Here is a 19,551-nt window from a genome sequence, read left to right on the forward strand (position 1 = left end):
GTTGGGAAGCATAGTTCAATCTGCTTTTATCTTGATTAAGTCCACATGATTTTGAACTTGCAGCTCAGGTCTAGAGAGATCTAAGTCATTTTTTTCCCCTTTGAATTGTTCACAGCTTATATAGTTTTCTTTCGCAGCCTGGCATCCCTCCAATTAAATTTATCTTTGCCATTTGGGGACAATAATATTTTCCAAGCGCTTCCCACTTGTAGCTATTGTCTCTCCCTTCAGATTTCCTGTACACATACGCGGTGTCTAGTAATCTGTTTACTGGCCTGAGTTTCCTCTTTCTCTTGGATTTTTTTTTTTTTGAAGTCCATCCGAGGAAGTAATTGTAGTCCCGTCGTGGAAGGGAGGGAAAAATCACTTTGAGAACATCTGATAGGCCAAAGTCATTAGACATCAGAAGTTGGAGCCTATTTAGCAAAAGCAAAGCCCATCTCTGCAGCTGCCGGGAGGTGCAGCTGCTAAAGAAGTGCTTCTTGCACCCCCTCAGAATGCCTTTGTGGGCACAGGTTAGCCATGTAGGTTGGAAAAACTCCTTCCCCCCTCCCCCCCCCAAAAAAAATAATCAGGAGACAAAGCAAACTCTGATCAACCGGCTGAAATAGGGAAAGATTCAGGGTCTAAATAATGCATCCGATATCTTGAGAGCACAGTAAGTAGCAGTGGGTAACGTGCTAAGCCGGGTTGATATAAAATCTATTATCTTCTATTTTTTTTTTCTTTTCTTCTCCCCCCTTCACTCCCCTTTTCCACCCCCCAGTTGGTAGTTTCCCTACTGTACAGGCTCGGACAAAGGCTTCTTTATGGCAATACTTACAAAAAAGGTTTGGGCCGAAGGTGGGAGGCTGCTAACGAATTTACATTGCGTTCAGAGAACTCCAGCTTGGGGGGCGAAGGAGAAAAAAATAATATCTTCTCTCCCCACTGGGCGGGAAAAAAGAAAAAAAAAAAGAGGAATGATTTATTGAGAAGAGTTCAAGTACAGGATTAACCTAAATCAAAATATAACTTCAGATGTTTACACAGATCAGCTAAAGCCAACTTTCACAACTCCAAGTTTTTGATTTTGGTACAATTGCTACAATGTTTTTTGGTCACGAAATGCCTCTAACATCCCCTTAAAATTCATGTTAGTAACACAAAACACATCTTACAAGCCTTGAGCCTATTCGCCTGCTGAAAACGCTGTTAAATGTGTTAAGTGTTTGCATTATATCAGGCAAATGAGTGCGGACTCAGGAGCAAAGAGGGGGGTGGCTTGGAATTCTTTTTCTCCTTGCATTTTCCTTTTTCTGCTGGGCAATTTGAGTAGAGAGAAGTCTCCGGCTGAGATGCCAGGATAAAGCTGGGTACTTGTATATATATTTAATTGCAGAAGAGGCACAAGGAGCGATGAGCTCGGTGCTGCCGCCTCCTTTTCCTTCCCTCTGCCTGAGAAATAACTAAATAAAGGTGGGAAAAACATCTTCAAGACGGGGCAGTTTCATCTTATAGACACAGTGATATCAAAAGCAACAAAATCAGACCTTACCTCCCCCCTTCTCAGGTTCCCCTAGATGTGGGTTTTTTTCCCCTTTAAAGAGCAAAAATACAGCTTTTTTCTTTAATTTCCCCCCTCCACGCTCTAACCTTTCCCATTCGCTGGGAAATGAAGCAGGTTTTCCAAAAAAAAAAAAAAATGAAGAGGTTGAAACGCTCTGGATGCTTTTAGGCTATGCCTTAAAGTTTTTTTTTTTTTCTTTTTTTTTTTTTTTTTTTTTAAGGGCAACCAAAAGGAATGCGAGCCGCCAGCCCTCATTCCGTTTTATGGTGGTCACTTTGGTGGTCAAATTCAAGTGCTGTGACTCCACAGCTGCCTCTTCTCTCCTTCCTTGCAGGAAGCAGGCAAATCCCATCCTTTAAACTGGGTTTAAAAACCAAAACGACACCAGGGCTCGGTTTAGATGTATTTACCTACGAAGAGCAATAAATTATTCACGCACCTAGAGGAGAGACGGCGGGTTTTATGCCACACGGATTTTTCTTGTTTGCTGTTGTGTTAGGGGGCTTTTTGGGGGGTGTATGGGCTTTGTTTGGGGTTTAAGAAGCTTTTTGGGTGTTGTTTTTTTTTCAACAACACGCTCTAATTCCTTCCCTGGATGCAAAGCTTCGCGCCTACAGCCTTCCTATGGAATCAGGATTGGAATAAACAGAACAAAAAATGGATATTTTAGAGCCTTTCCTCTTTTAATCGGAGGGAGAAGATCCTCCACGCAGGTTGCAAACAGGAGGGAATTGGGGGAAAAAAAAAATAATTACGCTCATAAACAATAGCTTAACATTATTAGTTTGTAGTTAGTATTAATATTGGTCCATAAAAAGCCAAGTTAAAAGATCGCTGACACTTTAATTAAAAGTTTTGCCCAAAACGACGTCCAAGTCATAAAATAGGGCAGATTACAAACCTGAAGAAATCCGTCTCTGCAGCCAGAGTTCTTGGCCCTATATATATATATATATATGATGAATATATATATATATAGTCATCAGCCAAACAGTGCATTAGAGAGGAAAACACAGCTCATTTTGGGATTACAGACACATTTATATGTGTGTATATCTCTATCTCCACACACCCGCATTCAGAGAGACTCACACGCCCCGATCCCTTATAAAAAGGGTTTTATGAGAACGGCTTTTGAAATAGAAAATACAAAGCTAGAGAAAGGAGCGGGGGGGACACGACACACACACCCACCAGAAATTAATGAGAATGAATGATCGGGAGTGCGTTGTTGCATGAGGGGGATGAAGAAGGCTCAAAGTGGGGAAGAGCATGTGAAGCCGCCATGTTTCCCTTCGAGATTTCCTAATAAATAGATAAAAATCCGAGCACACCGCCGGACAAGCCCTATAATTTGGAAAGCTCTGCTGAAATACCCACTGTATTTTTTTTGCTCAGGCGTCTTGAAATCCTTTGCTCCCTGTTCGGCTGCAAGGTACGCACTTGCGAGGCTGTTTTCTTCCATGAAAATCAACTTTTTTCTCCCTCTTTTTTTTTTTCTTGCATTGCTGCAGAATTGCGGGATATTTATATTTTTAGCAGAGGCTACAACCCCCGTCCGGTTGCCCGAGGTGCGTTTTCCTCCTCGTTTCTCTACGTCTCGCCTAGGAATGAAACAACCCCCCTGGTTAAAATGCAAAGAGCAGGTTGGGGGTTAGCAAATTAAATAAAATTAAATAGAGAAGAGCGAAGTGCAAAAGGAGCTGCCCAGGGATGCTCAGCACCAAGGGGAACATCCCGGAGCTGGGCTGGGACCCTCTGACGCTCCTTGTTCGTGAATTGGTTATTTTCGGGCGAATTTATGCTTTTTTTTTTTTTTTTTTTTATTTTCGGGGAGCAAAGCGAAAACACGGCAGCCGTCGAGGCTTTTTCTGCTCCTAAAGGCTCAGTGCTTTAAATGCTGAGATTTGCCTTTTTTCCTTCTTGCGGTGTGAATTGGCTGCAACTCGATTTGACAAGATCCTCTCTCCAAAAGCGTCTCCCTCTCTCCTGGTGCGTTACTTTTGTTCGGTGGATTCAGCCCACCACCAAATAGATCCCATGATGGAGTTTAGTTGGGGTTTAGGCGTGGACAAGTCAATATTTTTATTTATTCTTCCTTTTACTGTGTGTTTTAAAAGTGATAATTCAAGGGGGGGCATTCAAGGGAATGCCTAAGTGGCATCTTGTAAAGAAAAAGGACGAAAAAGGGGGGATGCGCTACAATATTTTCATATCTAGATGGAAGCAGCCACCTCTGTTCGGCAGAGAAATCTTTTCCACCTCAGGCAGATGATTTTTAATCCAGGTGAAAACCCGATTAGAGCCCAATTGTTGCAGGCAATTTTCTTCCTTCAAGACTATTTAAAGGCGGCGGGATAACCCCTCGGAGCCTAGGACCGCGGAAGTTACGCGTCCTTCAGGTGCACCTTTGCAGAAGAGAATTTTAATTATTTTTTTTCCCCCCAGCTATTTTTTAATAATTCTTTGCAAAACTCGGAAAATATCTGGCAGCACCTCGGCATCCCTGTTTTTTTTCGTATGAAAATGCGGAAGGACGGAGAAAGAGGAGGCTCCCGGAGCAAGGGATAGAAGACGAATGACTTTAATAAGAATATCTTTTTTAATTCAGCTGGAAGAATAAATGATGAGGGTATCGCTGAAAGTACATTCATTGATTGACAATAAACAATTGCATTAAATATTCAATATGCCACTCTTACGTAATAAATATTTAACCGAACATTAAAGGAGGTTTTCGAATATTTATTAGACATTGACTTAATTCATTTGTTCTATTCCTTGATATATCGCTAATTCGATATCAAAAGTCATTAAGCCAGGCCTGCTTTAACTTTAAAGTTGGAAACTTTACACGATCCCCCCGCACGCTGTCATTGCCTAAATGGTATATTCGCCATAAAGCATGCCAACTTGGTTGATGTATAGTTGATGTGCACATAGAGATCAACATAATTAGCGTATGTTAGAAGCTTGTTAATTAGCACCAACCCCCTCACTCCCAGATAGAGAGATAGATAGAGATTTACTTATAATTTAGCAGCCCAGCTGTAGGAAGAGCTGGGCATTCCCGCCTGCAGGAAGGTTTGGAGAAATGTTGGAAAACTTACTTCTGCATCTCCAGCGATTTTATTGAGCTACCTACAGCCTATTCAGGAACACGTCTAAGGATAGAAATAGCCACGATAATAAATTATAATAATCAGCGTAATTAAAATATTTAAAAAAATAAAAAAGGGTGGAAAAACACCGCTCGAGCCCGTAAGACCCTCCCTCTCTCCCCCCCACCCCCCTTCCCCAGCCCGAATCGCCCCCACCCCGTCTCCAAACCCTGCTGAAAAGCAGCAAGCAGAATCCGAATAGGAAGGAGAGGAGGGGAGAGGAGGAAAGGAGGAAAAAAAAAAAAAAAAAAAAAAAAAAAGAGGCAAGGAGAAAAAAAAAAAGCAGCAAGTTCACAAGCCACCCCTTGTACTTGTTCTGCTGTGAATGCTTACAAGGGGTGTGCCTTCGGGAAAATGAATACAAATCTGCAATTGATTTTCATAATGTTTCTGCGGTGTTTGCAAACCAATCGTTTGAACCTCTGAGATCTTACCTAAGTGAACCACTCCTACGCATCTAAGTGCTCCAAACTGATATATGACAATATCTACTTTGGATCACGTGTCCTCCGGAGCGACTAAGACGGATAGCGCGTCATCTCGCCTTCCCAAATTTTTTCCCCTCCGCACATCGGATCCAAAACATCTAGCTATAGGAGCAAGAAAAGGAGAAAGATGTTTAACTCGGTGAACCTGGGCAACTTCTGCTCCCAGTCGCGTAAGGAGAGGAGCGCTGAGTTTGGAGAAAGGGCAGGTTGCGCTTCTAATCTCTACCTCCCCAGCTGTACCTATTACGTCCCTGAATTTTCAACTGTGTCATCTTTCTTGCCACAGGCCCCCTCTCGCCAAATCTCCTACCCTTACTCCACCAACCTCTCGCAAGTGCAGCCCGTGCGAGAGGTCTCCTATGGTCTAGACCCCTCAAGTAAATGGCACCACCGAAGCAATTACGCCTCGTGTTATTCCGCAGAAGATCTGATGCATAGAGAGTGCATCCCGCCTTCCACCATGACCGAAATGCTAATGAAAAACGAGAGCGTGTACAGCCACCACCACCCCAGCTCCAACCACCCGGCATCGACGGGATTCTACACCAGCATGAACAAAAACACTGTCTTGCCCCAAGGTTTCGACCGCTTCTTCGAAAATGCCTATTGCGGGGCGGAAAATCCGACTGAGACCTGCCTGCAGAAGGGTGAGGGCAAAGTGGAGGCAGAGTCCCAACCCCACGCACTGTCATCCCGCGGAGAGCAAGGTATAGACCCGGAAGATGAGGAGGAAAACACAAACCCAGGGTCTTCAGCCTCGTCCTCTTCTGTCACCAAGGAAGGAAGCAAAAGCAGCAATTCGAGTAGGTAGAGCAGTAAATGGAAAGGTTAAGGGACTAGCCCGTGTGTTTTGTCGGTCAAATTTTATGTGGAGTTTTATAAGCATTCAAAGGATTTTATTATAACCTACAAAGCTCTTTCTTCCAACGAGAAGAATTTTTACGATGGGAAAAGCTCTTTGAAAAAAATGGAGATGTTAGGCGCAGACACAGTATCTTAGAGTCTGTGAAATTTTAAAAGCACACCATCGTGACAAATATTAACTTTGATCATGAACTTACATGAGCATTTTAAAAGGATTTGGTCCCGGGTTGCTGAGGGTAAAAGGCAATTGGGCAGAACACTACTTTAGCTGCCTGTGCTTTCTTTTAGGCATTAGGATGCATGCAAAATGTTTGGGGCTTTTTTTTTTTTTTTTTTTTTTAATTAAAACTGCATGTTGAGTCTTTTCTCTTGGTGGGGGTGCAGTGCTAAGGGGGAAATGTGCCGAATTCGCAGGCAAAGCTGAGCGGTTTCTTCGACTCCTCTGTTTAAAGTGGCATTTATTCTCCTCCAAGCCTAGTGGAGCGTCCAGCTTTTGTCAGGAAGGGTTTTTACTTACGTGGTTTTATTTGCTTGGGTCTTCTGGGTTGTTTGGTTTGGGTTGGGTTTTTTTGGGTTTTGTGTTTTTGGTTTTTTTTTTTTGCATGCACTCAGTTTTTCTGGGCAGTCTTAGAGAAGCTTTTTTTTTTAAAGGCAGAATCCAGGCAACTTTGCAAGTTAGCGTTCAGCGTGGGGCTCTTTTGGGAAGAGGGGAGGGTTGTTTTGTTTCCCTATTTGCTTTCGTGATGCAAGTCCCCTTTTGCAGCTCAGATGCTGAGTTCTCTTTTACTTTGATTCCTTTTTGCGTGTGTGGCGAGGACTGGAGTTAATCAGAAACTTATGCGGAACATAATATCTAGTTCCTCTAATTCCAACCTTGCTCATGCTGTTTCTATACAGATAACAGATTTGCAGCTGAGCGTGGGGTTGGGTTTTTTTTTCCAGCCTCTCTAAACCCTGCTCCAGCAGCCTGCTGCCTCCACTCCCAGGCTGTTCTTTATTTAAAATAAAATAAAATAAAATAAAAATAACCTATCAGCACCGAAAAAAATGTCTGCATGTGCCTGCGTTAAGCCCCGTGCAGTGGGAAAATAATTACACCACGGTCCTTAAGACCCTGCGTAACCTCACCTCTGCTACCCCTAACAATAGGCGAACTGCTGGAAGATATCCCCCCCCCGCATTAATAACTGGAGTTATTATCTGCTCCTACCGAGCTGGGAAGATGGGTCTGTGTCTTGTGTTTCCTTAGGATATTTACCCTGCCTTCTGGTTCTTTTAAGGTGCTCCCAGAACGAGGAAGAAGAGATGCCCCTATTCGAAATTCCAGATCAGAGAGCTAGAGAGAGAATTTTTCTTCAATGTCTATATAAACAAAGAAAAAAGGCTCCAGTTGTCTAGGATGTTAAATCTCACTGACCGACAGGTTAAAATTTGGTTTCAGAACAGAAGAATGAAAGAAAAAAAATTAAGCAGAGACCGCCTGCAGTATTTCTCTGGAAATCCCTTGTTGTGAACATCTTTTGAAATCCCCTCTGCTGGTGAAATGTCTGTGTATTGAGGAGGAACAGTTGCGAGCATGGGTTTGCCCTTTGAGTCGACAAAGCAACCTCAAAGTTTAAGCCTTTTCGTTACTTATATTTCTATGTCTGGGACAGTGCTGAGTAACAAAAGGAGCGAGATTTTCTTTCAGTTCCCGCTTCAAGGACTTGGATTCCATGAACATTTTATTTAACTTTTTTTTCTTTTTTTTTCTTTTTTTTTTTTTTTTGCCTGAACAGGTTGGAATTCCTTTTTTATTATTATTATTATTTTTATTGGTGTTGTTATTATTTAGGCACCCTGTCCAGTTGAATAAATCGCAGTACTGTGTGTTGCTACCCCGGTGATTTCGGTATGCAGCTGTGTTATCACAAGAGCGGCCAAAGTCTCCCTGTAGGATCAAATCACTTCATCTGGGGTGAGTGTGTGTGTGTGTGTGTGTGTGTGAGTGTGTGAGTGCACACACAGACATGTGTGTCCTCATACGCGTGTGTGCACACTCACACCCACCCCGCTCATCTCTGTTCTAAGGCAGATCATCATTTCCACCTCCTCCATCCACCCTTTCCCTCTAAAAATATATATATGCATATATATATCCGGGAGCGTGTGCGTATATATCCATATATATATTCTCTGCGGTATCATTTTTACATTTGGAGTCGGGAAGGGGGGGGGAAATCCAGGCGAAAATACATTTGCAATAACTGTCTCTGAAATGGTTTGTAAATAAATTTCGTAGTGCTTTTTTTTTTTTTTTTTTTTTTTTCCTGGAAATGGGAGAGGAAGAACAACACGAGGGAAAAAGAAAAATCCTGAAAAAATAATAATTAAAAAAAAAAAACTGAAACAAAAACAAAAAAAAAACAAAAACAAAAACAAAACCTCTTTGTGTATGTAAAGTGAGTCCCCGGGATACTCTGTGAAATTCTGTGGCAAATAAAGACATTGCAAGCTGTTCTACATTATGATTTTATTTGACCATTTTATTAGAATTTCCCCTCTTAAAAGCCTCTTTGCGGTCATTGTGGTGTGGGTTTCTTCTATAGGAGTTTAAATACCTGAATGCATATCAGAAATATCATTAGCCATATTCATGGGACTCGCTGCAATCTGCTGGAATAGGGCTGGTATGAATATCAAACCCTCCACCTTGGAGCACAGGTTTGGTTTTTTGAGTTGTTTTTTTTTTTTTTTTGGGGGGGGGGGTGGGTGGGGGGAAGTTCATTGTATTCATCAGCGAACTGAAATTTATAGGATTTTTCTTGGCCCAGGAATCCTGCTCTGAATTTGGCTCCAGATGCCTTGCGCTGTTTTCCGGTTGTAGTTAATCTTTTTGCATTTTCATGAGAACAATATATTAGTCTCTTTTTTTTTTTTAAATAAATAAAAAATTTAATAAATAAAAATGAAGGAAACTCGTAATTACACCGGGAAACGAGCTGCATTTCCATAAGTCAAGGATACCTTATACCTACAAAGCACAAATGCAAAGTCAAGTCCTTAAATTCCTGCTTAAGGAAAACAAGTTCAACTCCCAGGCACGGGGCATAAAAGTCATCTTTTTCGCCCCCCCCCCCCAACCCGCCCCCCCCAACCTCTTTGCACAATGACTTTTTCTCTCGCAGTGTCCGAAAGCAACACAGGGTTTTCGAGGACAAAGAAATCCCGAAGATGCCGTTTGGTGATGCGGTGCATGTATTTTTTGTGTAAATACAACAATTTGGAAGGGTTTGGGGGTTGTGTGGGGTTTGTGTTTTGTTTTTTTTTTTTTTTTTGGCAGGGGGGTTATATTTGAGGCTTCCAATCTGGGTGCTCTCCTGCTTTCTGATGTGGAGCGATGGGATTGTGCATATGGAGGAGGGTGGGTGGGTGGGGGGGGGGACACACAAAGAAAGGGCGGGGGGGGGGGATAAAACCCCCAGCAGCCAAGAAACAGCACATTATATTCCCATCCATCGAGCGTGTTCTTGTAAAATTCTCATACTTGCTTTTAAATACAACCCTGTTGAATGAAAAACCCTTTGATGGCGTCTTCTGATTTTATTTGACAACGGCAGGGGAAAAAAAATGATAAACCCACAAAAATGCTCTTCGTTTGCACCCATCCGAACACCCCTACGCGCCCCCCCCCGCGCAATTAAATGCAAACTGACTTGAAGCTTTCGTGATAGACCCGTCCTGCTTACACCACGATATGATCTTGAAAGGATGTTCGGAGGCATGTTTCTCATTAGAAGAGTGGGAAAGGGAAGAAAAAAAAAAAAAAGGGGGGGGGGTGTCTGTGGATGGCAAAACGCTTCTTTATTTTCTTATATTTATTTTTGCAAAGCCTGCGAGCTGAAAGGCCGCTTGTCCCCGGCCTAAAATCCCGCCTCAGCTTTACATTCAATAAACCGGGCGTAAAGGAGGGGATATTTTAAATTTATTTTAAATTTTTTTTTTTTTTTTCCCTTTGCGGGCTGCCGAAGTAAAATAGAGAAGGCGAAGATTAGGAGCCATCTTCCTGGCAGATGGAGAGCTGCGCGGCGGGACCGGCCCGGGGAGGGGGCTTATCTTCCAGGAAAAAAAAACCGAAAAAACCCAAAAAAAAACTAAAAAAAAAAACCACCAAAAAAAAAAAAAAGCACCTTTCTTTAATGAGTGTTTGCCAAACCTTCCCAAGGTTAGGAAAACTAAAGAGAGGTGCAATAAGGTGAATATCGGGAGGTCAGAAGCGGCAGTTAATGCTCCGTAACAGCAGCGGCTGTCCGGACAAAAGCGGCTAGTCTAGACATTGTAATAAAGACTGCAGCACTAAACAGCTTAATTTTTCTTAATTACCCCGTCTGGCTAAAGGAAAAGACTTCCGCAGTAAATAGTAAACAAATAAGGGACTCTTGCCCAGGGAATTTTTTTTTTTTTTCCCCCCTCTCTCTCCTCTCTCCCCCTCCCTCCCTTTTCCCCCCCCTCCTTCCTTTTCCAAGGCTCCAGTTCAACTGCAGCACAATGAAACTGTAGGCCTAGTTCAAAGTTTTCGCGAGCTAAAATGGAATGCTAGTTGTAAAATCCAAGTTTATAGACCATGTGGGAGTTTACAGCAGCATTAAGCATCAGTGCCATGTAGGAAAAGGGCTGTTAATGTTCTGGGGAGGGGAAAAAGTCGGGGGGGAGAAGGGGCTGGTGGAGGACGGGGAGGGGGGGGGTCACTGAGGATGCTTTGGGTACCACGATGGTACAAGCAGGACGGGGTTGAGACATAAGTGTCTCCCCAACGCAGTGTGGGCGCACCTATATGGAGGGTGACACAGGCGGCGGGGCGAGAGGAGGGTCCGGCGCCGGGTTTTTGGGGTATTTAACGGCAGAAAAGCCCCAAATTGCCATGGCGAGGGTTTTTTTTCCCAGGCGGGCCGGGGGATGCAGGGGTGGGAGCGAGACCCACAGGAAGAAAAATGTGAATATATGATGTCTTTGAACTTCAATAAAGTCAAGTCCATCACCTTTAACCCGTTTGTAATAAAGCGGAATCAGAGAGGGTCGCGGCTCCCCCGGCCGCCCCGCCTCCAGGGACCCGCGAGAGGGGAGGATCGGGGGGGGGGGACGGGGGACACCCACATTTTTGCCCCGAAAAAAACCGCCCCAAACTCTAATTTTGAACCCCGCGTGGCGTTTATGACGCTTAATATTTAACTCAGCCGCGCAGCATTTAATGCATTTCGAAGCAGGTTGAACACACACGGCACACACTCTTTATTATTGTTATAAACCTTTTGATATCTTAACGCATGAAAAGTTTTTATAACTTTGTTTGGCGTAAAAGTTTTACAAGTTTTTCCTCTTTCCCCCCCTCCTTCTTTTCTTTTCTTTCTTTTTTTTTTTTTTTTTCCTAAATTCCCAGCACGCATTTAGTCTTTTCCATCAACTTTATTCCTACCTCGGATGTCCATCACAATAAAGCCTCCCTCATAGGCTGGGGAGCTCGCTCTGCGCTCTACGTTAATGACACCCAGACTAATTACGAAGGCCCTTTCCGTGTGACGTACAAACACACCAACCCAACCTGTTTCCTATTGCTCCCTGGATTTCATACACAACATATTGGAAGCAGCTCTGGGTGACTTTGTTGTGAAATATTGCAGAGAGGGAAGGAGGCGAGGGGGCCGGCTTCTAATTGGCTTCTTGCGGGACAATAATGTTCACTTAGGTTGGCTTCTATACAAAGCAAATTAATTTTTGAAAAAGAAAGAAAGAAAGAAAGAAAGAAAGAAAGAAAGAAAGAAAGAAAGAAAGAAAGAAAGAAAGAAAGAAAGAAAGAAAGAAAGAAAGAAAGAAAGAAAGAAAGAAAGAAAGAAAGAAAGAAAGAAAGAAAGAAAGAAAGAAAGAAAGAGAAACTAAAAAATAAAGGGAAAAAAGAAAGGAAAAAGGAAGAAAGAAAGGAAAAAAGAAAAAAGAAAGGGGGAAAGGGAAGAAAAAAGAAAGGAAAAATAAAGGAAAAAAGAAATGAAAAAAGAAAAAAGAAAAGAAAGAAAAAGAAAAAAAGAAAAGCAAAAAGGAAAAAAGAAAAAAATGAAAAAAAAAAAAAGAAGAAGAAAAAAAGAAGCCTGGTCGGGGATGGGGGGTCTGTAAGAGCTGCAAATGCTGGATTAAAGTGTCCAGAGATTCCTGTGGTTCCGGACGGGGCTGCACACCCCCACGCACCCACCTGCACCCACCCCACGCATCCTCTCCCGAAGGTGCCGGTGGGGGAGAGCGTAAACTTGACTGTGTGATAAGGCGAAAACCTCCTCGGTGGCGAGTAAACAACCAACTTCGGCTGAACCACTCAGCAAGAGCCGCACACAATAGCCACGAGGGGGGAAAAAAAAAAAACAAAAAAAAAACCAAAACAGAACCTCCTTTTTTTTGACCATTTTCCACTTTTCCTCACGGGTTTGACGTTGGTTTGCAACTTGGCCAGAACTGGGATTTTCGCAAAAACAAAAAAAAAAAAAAAAAAAAAAAAAAAAGCCAAGAAGAAAAGCCAGTGGTTTTTGGCAAGTGGACACGAATCGACCATCAATTGAGCTAATCCTCGCCTGTGGATCCCAGGGTGAATTCATTTATTTGTGTACCAGGAACTTTTATAGGAGCAATAGCTGTCCCCGACGGAGAGGCAGGGCTGTCCCCAAGTCCTGGAGCCCTCTCCCAGGGACCCTGGTGGCCCATAACCTTGGCGAAAAGGCGATTAAATTGGTTCTCCTGAAGCACCGCTCTGCCGAGGGGGGACCGGCGGCGAATTTGCTGCTGAAATATTGTAAAACCACCGGCAAAAAGGAGGAGGGAGGGGAAGGGAGGGATGGGGGGGGGCGGGGGGGGAGAGAGAGAAAAAACTTGGGGGGAGGAATTGCGGGTTTGAGGCAAAGCGTTTGCAAACTTGCGGTTTAGTTTTTAACACTCACAACCCCCCCCAAAAAAAATTACAAATAGGCCCCCCAAATAAAGAGATCCCCCAAATAAATTACTCCCCCCAAAGACCCTAAAAGATAGACTTCCAAAAAGAAAAAGCCCCCTATAAATAAAAAAACCCCTACAAATAAAAAGCCCCCCCCAAATCGAAAGCCCCCCCCTAAATAAAAAAGCCTCCCCTAAATAAATATCTCACCACCCCCAACAACCCCGTAAAAATAAATAGCCCCCCAAAAATAGCGGCGGAGGGGGGAGCTCAGGGCTGCGCTCGGCGGGAATATATTAAAAATATGACTTATTTTGCCCCAAAATGGCGGCTCATTAAGGCCTGGTTTATCCGCCTTTCATAAAGTTGGGGGATCCAGGGATGCTCAGCACATGTTGGATGGAAGCACGTTCCTCTGCTTTTGATAACTTCTAAATTACAACATGAAACCACGAGAATGTGGTTTGCAACCTCATAAGCCTGCTTTTTTTTTTTTTTTTTTATCTGGAGTTGAGGAATTAGGCTGGAACATATTGCTGATGGAGGCCATAAAAAACTTTATTCATTTTGGAAAGGGAAAAAAAAAAAAAAAAAAAAAAAAAAAGAAAGAGGGGGGAAGACTTAATGTAAACATTACAATTGTTTATGTGCTACAAGTAGCAAAGTAAATTCGTTCGTTTTAATTGTTAAAAAGCGGCCTGATTCCTCTCTTTGAATTAAGTGATACATGCGCGAGACGAAAATCTCTGCTTTAAAGATGTGCTTGATATAAACCGTATGTGACTCTGCAAATGACGGTTCAAATAGCGGCAGCTCTTTGGGGTTTGCGCGGAGCGTGTGATTGAGAAAGCAGGAGATGCTCGAGGTTATCTCGCAGGCTGAGGGCTGCAGGTATGGAAAAAAAAAATATGAAAAGAAAAAAAAAATTAAAGAGGAGAATTACGGTCCTTTTTTTTCTTTTCTTTTTTTTTTTTTTTTTTAATAAAAGTATTTCTCTGCCCACGTATCTCCCTGCACTCTCCACCTCTGCGGCAGTGCCTGTGTTTGGAAGGTAGAGACCCTCAAATTTAAGCAAATCCAGCAAAATAAAAAGAGCGTTTAGCTCCCCTACCTCCTATTTCCACGCTCTGGGTGTGAAAATGGTATTTATTCAGATTATATATTTTTTTTTATTTTTTTTTTCCTCCCCAATCGCTTCTTTTTCTTTTTCAAGGAGAAACGTGAGTGTTAATCTCCCGTCCTCGCCGTGCTCTCCATATTCTGTTAAAACTGTAATTGAAACAATAATGTTTATTTTGAAGCGCTCAGCAGACCGGCGTTGCCGCTTCAAAGACGCCTGTTAAATTATCAGCGTTTTGACAAAGTTTGAAAGAAATCATTTTCCTATCGTCATATGTGAAGAATAGGAATTCTCTGAGGTTTGCTCTTAACTTGCGGGGCAGACCCACATTTTAGCACGTCCTTCATTGTTTTCAATTTTTACCTTTCATCGTGACTCTTCGCCTCTTTCAACTTCACTTTTTTTTTCTCTTTCTTTCTTTCTTTCTTTCTTTCTTTCTTTCTTTCTTTCTTTCTTTCTTTCTTTCTTTCTTTCTTTCTTTTTTTAACTTTATAAAAGGGGCTCTCCAAAATCCACATTGCCGTCAACCGCTGGGTTATTTTGCAGCTTAAAAAACCTCAGCGGAGCCACCAGTATTTCCCAGACCAAAAAAAAAAAAAACCCCAAAAAAAAACCCAGAAAAAAAACCCAAAAAAAAACCCCAAAAAACCCAACCACCTTTTAATTTTCCAAATGTGCAATAATCCACATTTCCAGAGCTCCCACCCGGACTTCCCCACCGCTGCTAGAAATAATTCTCTAATTTTTTTTTTTTAATTTATTATTTTTTTTTCTTTTTGGGAAGGGGAGCCAATATTTAAGTTTGTTAACGCGGTTGGAAAATTAAAGGAAACATTTCAGCACTGAATAAACTCCTCCAAAATCCCCGTGTCACATCTTTGTGCTCTGTCACCCTGCCGGCTCTTGCTTATATATGAATTACACTTTCCAAATTTCGCCTTCGTGATCAAAGGGAAAGGAACAGGGTCCAAACTCCATCCAGTCCTTGGGTGCTATGTTGGGGGTAGAAAAGCTTGAACACAGTTTTCAATACCACCTCAAGGAACATAATATCATTCCATAATTCTTTGACTTAAGTTACTCAGAAAGAAGGAAGCAGGGTAAGAGGGATTGTAAAGTTTGATAGATTTCTTGTGGTGATAGTTTACAGTTTCTAAGCCAACATATAAAGGCGTGGGTTTTATTTTTGCATCGCTGTTATTGTACTCCAGTGTACTTTGTCATAAATCAGAATTATTTCCGCTACAACATGGGGCATAATACCGGGCAGAAATACAAATTTAAGGTAATCATTAAAGCGTTGCTACCAAATACTTCCTCGAAGCGAAAATGAATGTTTGTCATAAAAATGTAAGAAAACTTGGTAAAAAATACAATGGGCATAAGAAGCACTTTCTACACATAACTCACGGTTAAATAATTAGATTGAAAAGGGGACAGGTAAAATATTCCGGGGAAGTCTGAGAGATGCTTTGTCTTGGAAATTGTAGACATTTATATACTCCTCGGGGTGATGGGCAGAAGAGGGGGTTTTCTGGCATCTCCCCCCCCCCCTCGGCCATCCCCTCGTCCCTGCCTAGCAGGTTCCCCGGCTTCCCTGGCATCCCCAGCCCTGATTTGGGGACGTTTGAGGGCAATTGCTCTGTCTGTGGCGCTGGGGACAATGGGAGGACGCGGGGACAGCCCGCTCCTCGCACCCCCCCTCCTTCAACCCCGGGAGAACCGGACCCGGGAAGGGCAAAACCCCACTTTTTGTGTGTGTGCGTGTGTGCCTTGAAGTTCATTGGGTAAAAACCCCTGAACTGGCCCAAAAAGGCCAGGTTGAACCCACGCGGAGGGCGGGGGGGTGGGGTGGGGGGGGAAGCAGCTTTCTAGGAAACGCGTGGGGGTGGCAGCCCGGCGGCGGCGGGGGACGAAGGTCGGACCTGTATATGGTTCCCCTAAAAGTGTGTAAAATTCAAAGTAGGTTATTAAAGTCCTTACCACGGGTAGACTCTCTCCTTTTAAGTTTTAATAGCATTTGTTCGTATTTATTTTCTGTAATTAGAGTAAAGCATTTTTCCCAACGGGGGTTCCACTTAGGCTGATGAATTTTATTTCTCTTTCCATTAATGACCCATGTTTATCATACTTCTAATTATTTTTAACTTTAAACAATATTCGGTCTCCTGGAGACGCCTCCGTGCTGCTTCCTAACGTCAACTTTCTTTTTCCGTGGCCAAAAAAACCCATCGCGGTGAAGTTAGGAGACACATTCGGGTCATATTTTTATGAAGAATTTAATGTTATATTTATTCAGCCCCAAATTGATCCCGAAGATGCTGATGAGCGACTCGCGAAACAGGCTCAAGACCCTTCAAACATTTGCATCGGTAGCTTGTGCTGGCAAAAACTGGTAAACAAAACGCCTGCGAACGGTGTAAATCTTTATTTTATACTCACAACATTTACACATTCATAAAAGATGAGGTTTCCAGCACGTTTTTTTTTTTTTTTTTTCCTCTCTCCAGCAACCTGGATGGGGAGGTTTTGTCGAGATGCTCTTGCGAAGCGCCTGATTCTGCGGAGAAGCAAATTCCAATTATTTAATGTCACGTTTGATGTGCTCCGGTGCAACTCCTTCATCTCGCCTTCCACCAAAGCACACACCAGAATACAGGGCGAAAAAAAAAAAAAATTCAGGAAAACGTATTTAATCTTTAGGCAGACAATACAGGAAACTATGAGGTCAAATTTTGGTGTCCCAAAAAATGCACATGTGTAACTCTTTGACTGAGCAGCATAAATTATTGGCCAGCCACATCAGCTGCAAAAATAAAGTAGAAGAGGGGGAAAAAAAAATCAAACCGGGGGGGGAAAAAGGCAATATAATACAAAATTGCATTGGTCTTTAATTTCATCACCTATAAATGAGAAAATATTGGCTCCCATACTAAAGTTTTATTCTTTGCTTATAAATATTATGTGGAATTTTCGTTGGATATCATAAAACTGAACGATTTCTATCAAACTGTTTTAAAAAGACCTATGCAGATAACACAAATAGAGGCAATAAAGTCGCAAATAGCTTTCCAGGGGAACCAAATGGCGTCTGAAGCCTACGAAAGCTTTTACTGTGCTGGAGAAGGGGGCACACGAAATAGGATTATCCACTTTTAGGCTTTTTCGGCCTAAGATATTGAAACTTGTCCCACTTGATGCGGAGAGAAGACCCGCAAGGCTCTTGAAAGTTAAGTCGAGGGGGATTTTACAGCCCTGCTTTTGAAAATCTTTGGGAAAACAGGTTTGCAGACGTGAGAATATTTAAGCAGGACTTTGCTCTAAACCGTTACAAATCACCCCAAACGGTCAAGTTCCACTTTCTCTGCTCCAATGTACTTTTTTTTTTTTCACGATTTTGCTCCCTTTCCTTTCCCCCCCCTTTGTTTTCTTTTTCTTCCCCTTATTTTCTCTTTTTTCCTTCTTTTTCTTTTTTCCCTCTCTCTCTTTTTTTTTTTTTTAATGAAAGGTGGCGTTTTCTTTTTGTTTCCCTTGAAAGTGACTCTGAACCCGTCTCTTTCTAATCGTAATGATCTTGAAATTCCGGGCTATCTCCCTTTTTATTTATTTATTCGCCATTGTCCTAATCCGCCGCTTCACCCAAAATCAGAGTTCACCCACCAGCACTGCAACACGCCGGGGAAAAAGATGAAAAACCCCCACTATAGAGCTTAATTACTACACGATTTAGAAAATAATAAAGAAAATAAAGTTGGGGGGGGGGAGGAGGGCAGGATAACCACGAAGTTTTAAATTCCGCCGCGTTTAAGACATCAAATCTTTCTCGGAGATTTAAAATTTAAAAAGAAAACAACAGCTTGAGGTGCCACCGCAGCGAATTGCGCCACGAAAGAGGAGAGGGGAAATATTGGAGAGAAAAGTAACTTTCCACGTGAAATCACCCCAGGATAAAAAAAAAAAAAAAAGAAAATGAAATAAAATCCGAGCAAATCGGGAAAGTTTCAGTTTGCAAAGCTTGCTGCATGATATTTAGTGAGTCCCAGGTTGGATGGAATTTTTTTTCCCCAGTAGATATTTCCCGGAGAGAAAGAAGGAGCAGACGGAGAGACAGACAGACAGACGGGAGGGGAGAAAACCCACCACACACTACCGCACTCTTGCAGTTCACCGTCTGAAAGTCGCTCCCTTTTCACAAATTCGACCCCTTTTTTCCTCTCCACGAGGAATTTTTTTTTTTTTTTTTTTTATCCTGCACAATACCACACATGCCATTTTAGCCCAGAAACTTAAGACAGTTCGGGAATGAAAGTGGATAATTAAAAAAAGCTGCCTTCGCAGAGTCAAGGAAGGCGAAGCTGCTTTGCTGCGAGGGGAAAAAAAAAAAAAAAAGGAAAATAAAAAGGAAAATAAAGCAAAACTAGGGTTTCATCGTCTTTTTCTTCATTAAAAAGCTGCTTGGGAAATACCCAACCTGCTCGAAGGAGCTTCAGGGTTTCGGGGAAATGCCTGGCTGAAGGGTCTCTGAATTATTCCCCAATTTTTTTCCCCCCTTTTCTCTTCCCACGTCCCCCTCGAAGCTGCAAAAGCGAAGCGGCGCCGAGCGCATCACCCCGCCGCACCCCCCAAAATCCATCCAGCACCACCCCACCCCCCCCCCCGCAGCCAAAAAAACCCCAAATAATTTTAATAAGCATAAAAATAACGCTAAGAAGCAGCAGCGCAGCAGCCGGCTGAGCCCAGAGGAGCTCGCCCATGCCCAGCCGTGCTGGGGAGCGGGAGGAAGGCGCAGCCGGGAGGAGGAAGGAGAAGAGGTGGCGGGGGTGGGGGGGGTCGCTGGTTGGGAGGCAACAATTAAAAATCCCAATTTGTTTTGGGGCGCAAAAAGAGAGACAATTCCCAGAAGGCAGGGAAAGAAGAGGGAAAGGGGGAAGGCGGGGGGGGGGGGGGGAAAGAATGCACGAGATTATTTTTTTTAATTTAAATTTTCCCCATTCCGCTCGAAACTTACAAAATTTAAAAAGGGAATTTTAATTTTTTTTTTTTAATTTGTTTTTATATTTCCACACACCACCCCCCCTCCCCTTCCTTTTCCCCCCTCCTTTTCCACGCGTGGCTCCGTTGGTAAACAAACGGGCGGGCGGGGAACGGGGCGGCGGGGGCTCTGCCTTTGTTCAACGTGAAGGTCCCGGCCCGGTGCTGGCAGATGTCGCTGTTGCTCCACGGTGACGCTCCCGGTCCCGACAACTTGACCCCCGTGACGTCGTCCCCGTCTGAATCATCAAGGCCATTTTCAATCCTCATTGGCCTGGGCATCACGTGGGGGGGTGGAGGGGGGGAGAGCGATGCGTGGATAATTATGGTGCTTGATATTTTTTCCCCCTAAAAAAAAGATGTCAGCCCCTGGCTGGAGTATTCCTCCT

The 19,551-nt window shown here is 43.1% G+C and overlaps 1 protein-coding gene across 1 annotated transcript; it reads left to right on the top strand.

The window, feature by feature from the left end:
• Positions 1-5,325: 5,325 nt before the first annotated feature.
• HOXC11 (homeobox C11) lies at positions 5,326-7,575 on the top strand. The gene is made up of 2 exons (XM_054183189.1): positions 5,326-6,001; positions 7,343-7,575. The coding sequence occupies exons 1-2, from the start codon at positions 5,326-5,328 to the stop codon at positions 7,573-7,575; spliced, it is 909 nt and encodes a 302-aa protein (XP_054039164.1).
• The last annotated feature ends 11,976 nt before the right edge of the window (positions 7,576-19,551 follow it).

Source organism: Rissa tridactyla, chromosome 24, assembly GCF_028500815.1.
Source record: "Rissa tridactyla isolate bRisTri1 chromosome 24, bRisTri1.patW.cur.20221130, whole genome shotgun sequence".
NCBI classification, from domain to species: Eukaryota; Metazoa; Chordata; class Aves; order Charadriiformes; family Laridae; genus Rissa; species Rissa tridactyla.

Bases quoted from the DNA above. Each gene is read 5' to 3' on its own strand.
- HOXC11 (XM_054183189.1), top strand. From the start codon at position 5,326: ATGTTTAACTCGGTGAACCTGGGCAACTTCTGCTCCCAGTCGCGTAAG. The intron at 6,002-7,342 runs GTAGGTAGAGCA...GGTTCTTTTAAG, and splicing joins AAGCAAAAGCAGCAATTCGA to GTGCTCCCAGAACGAGGAAG.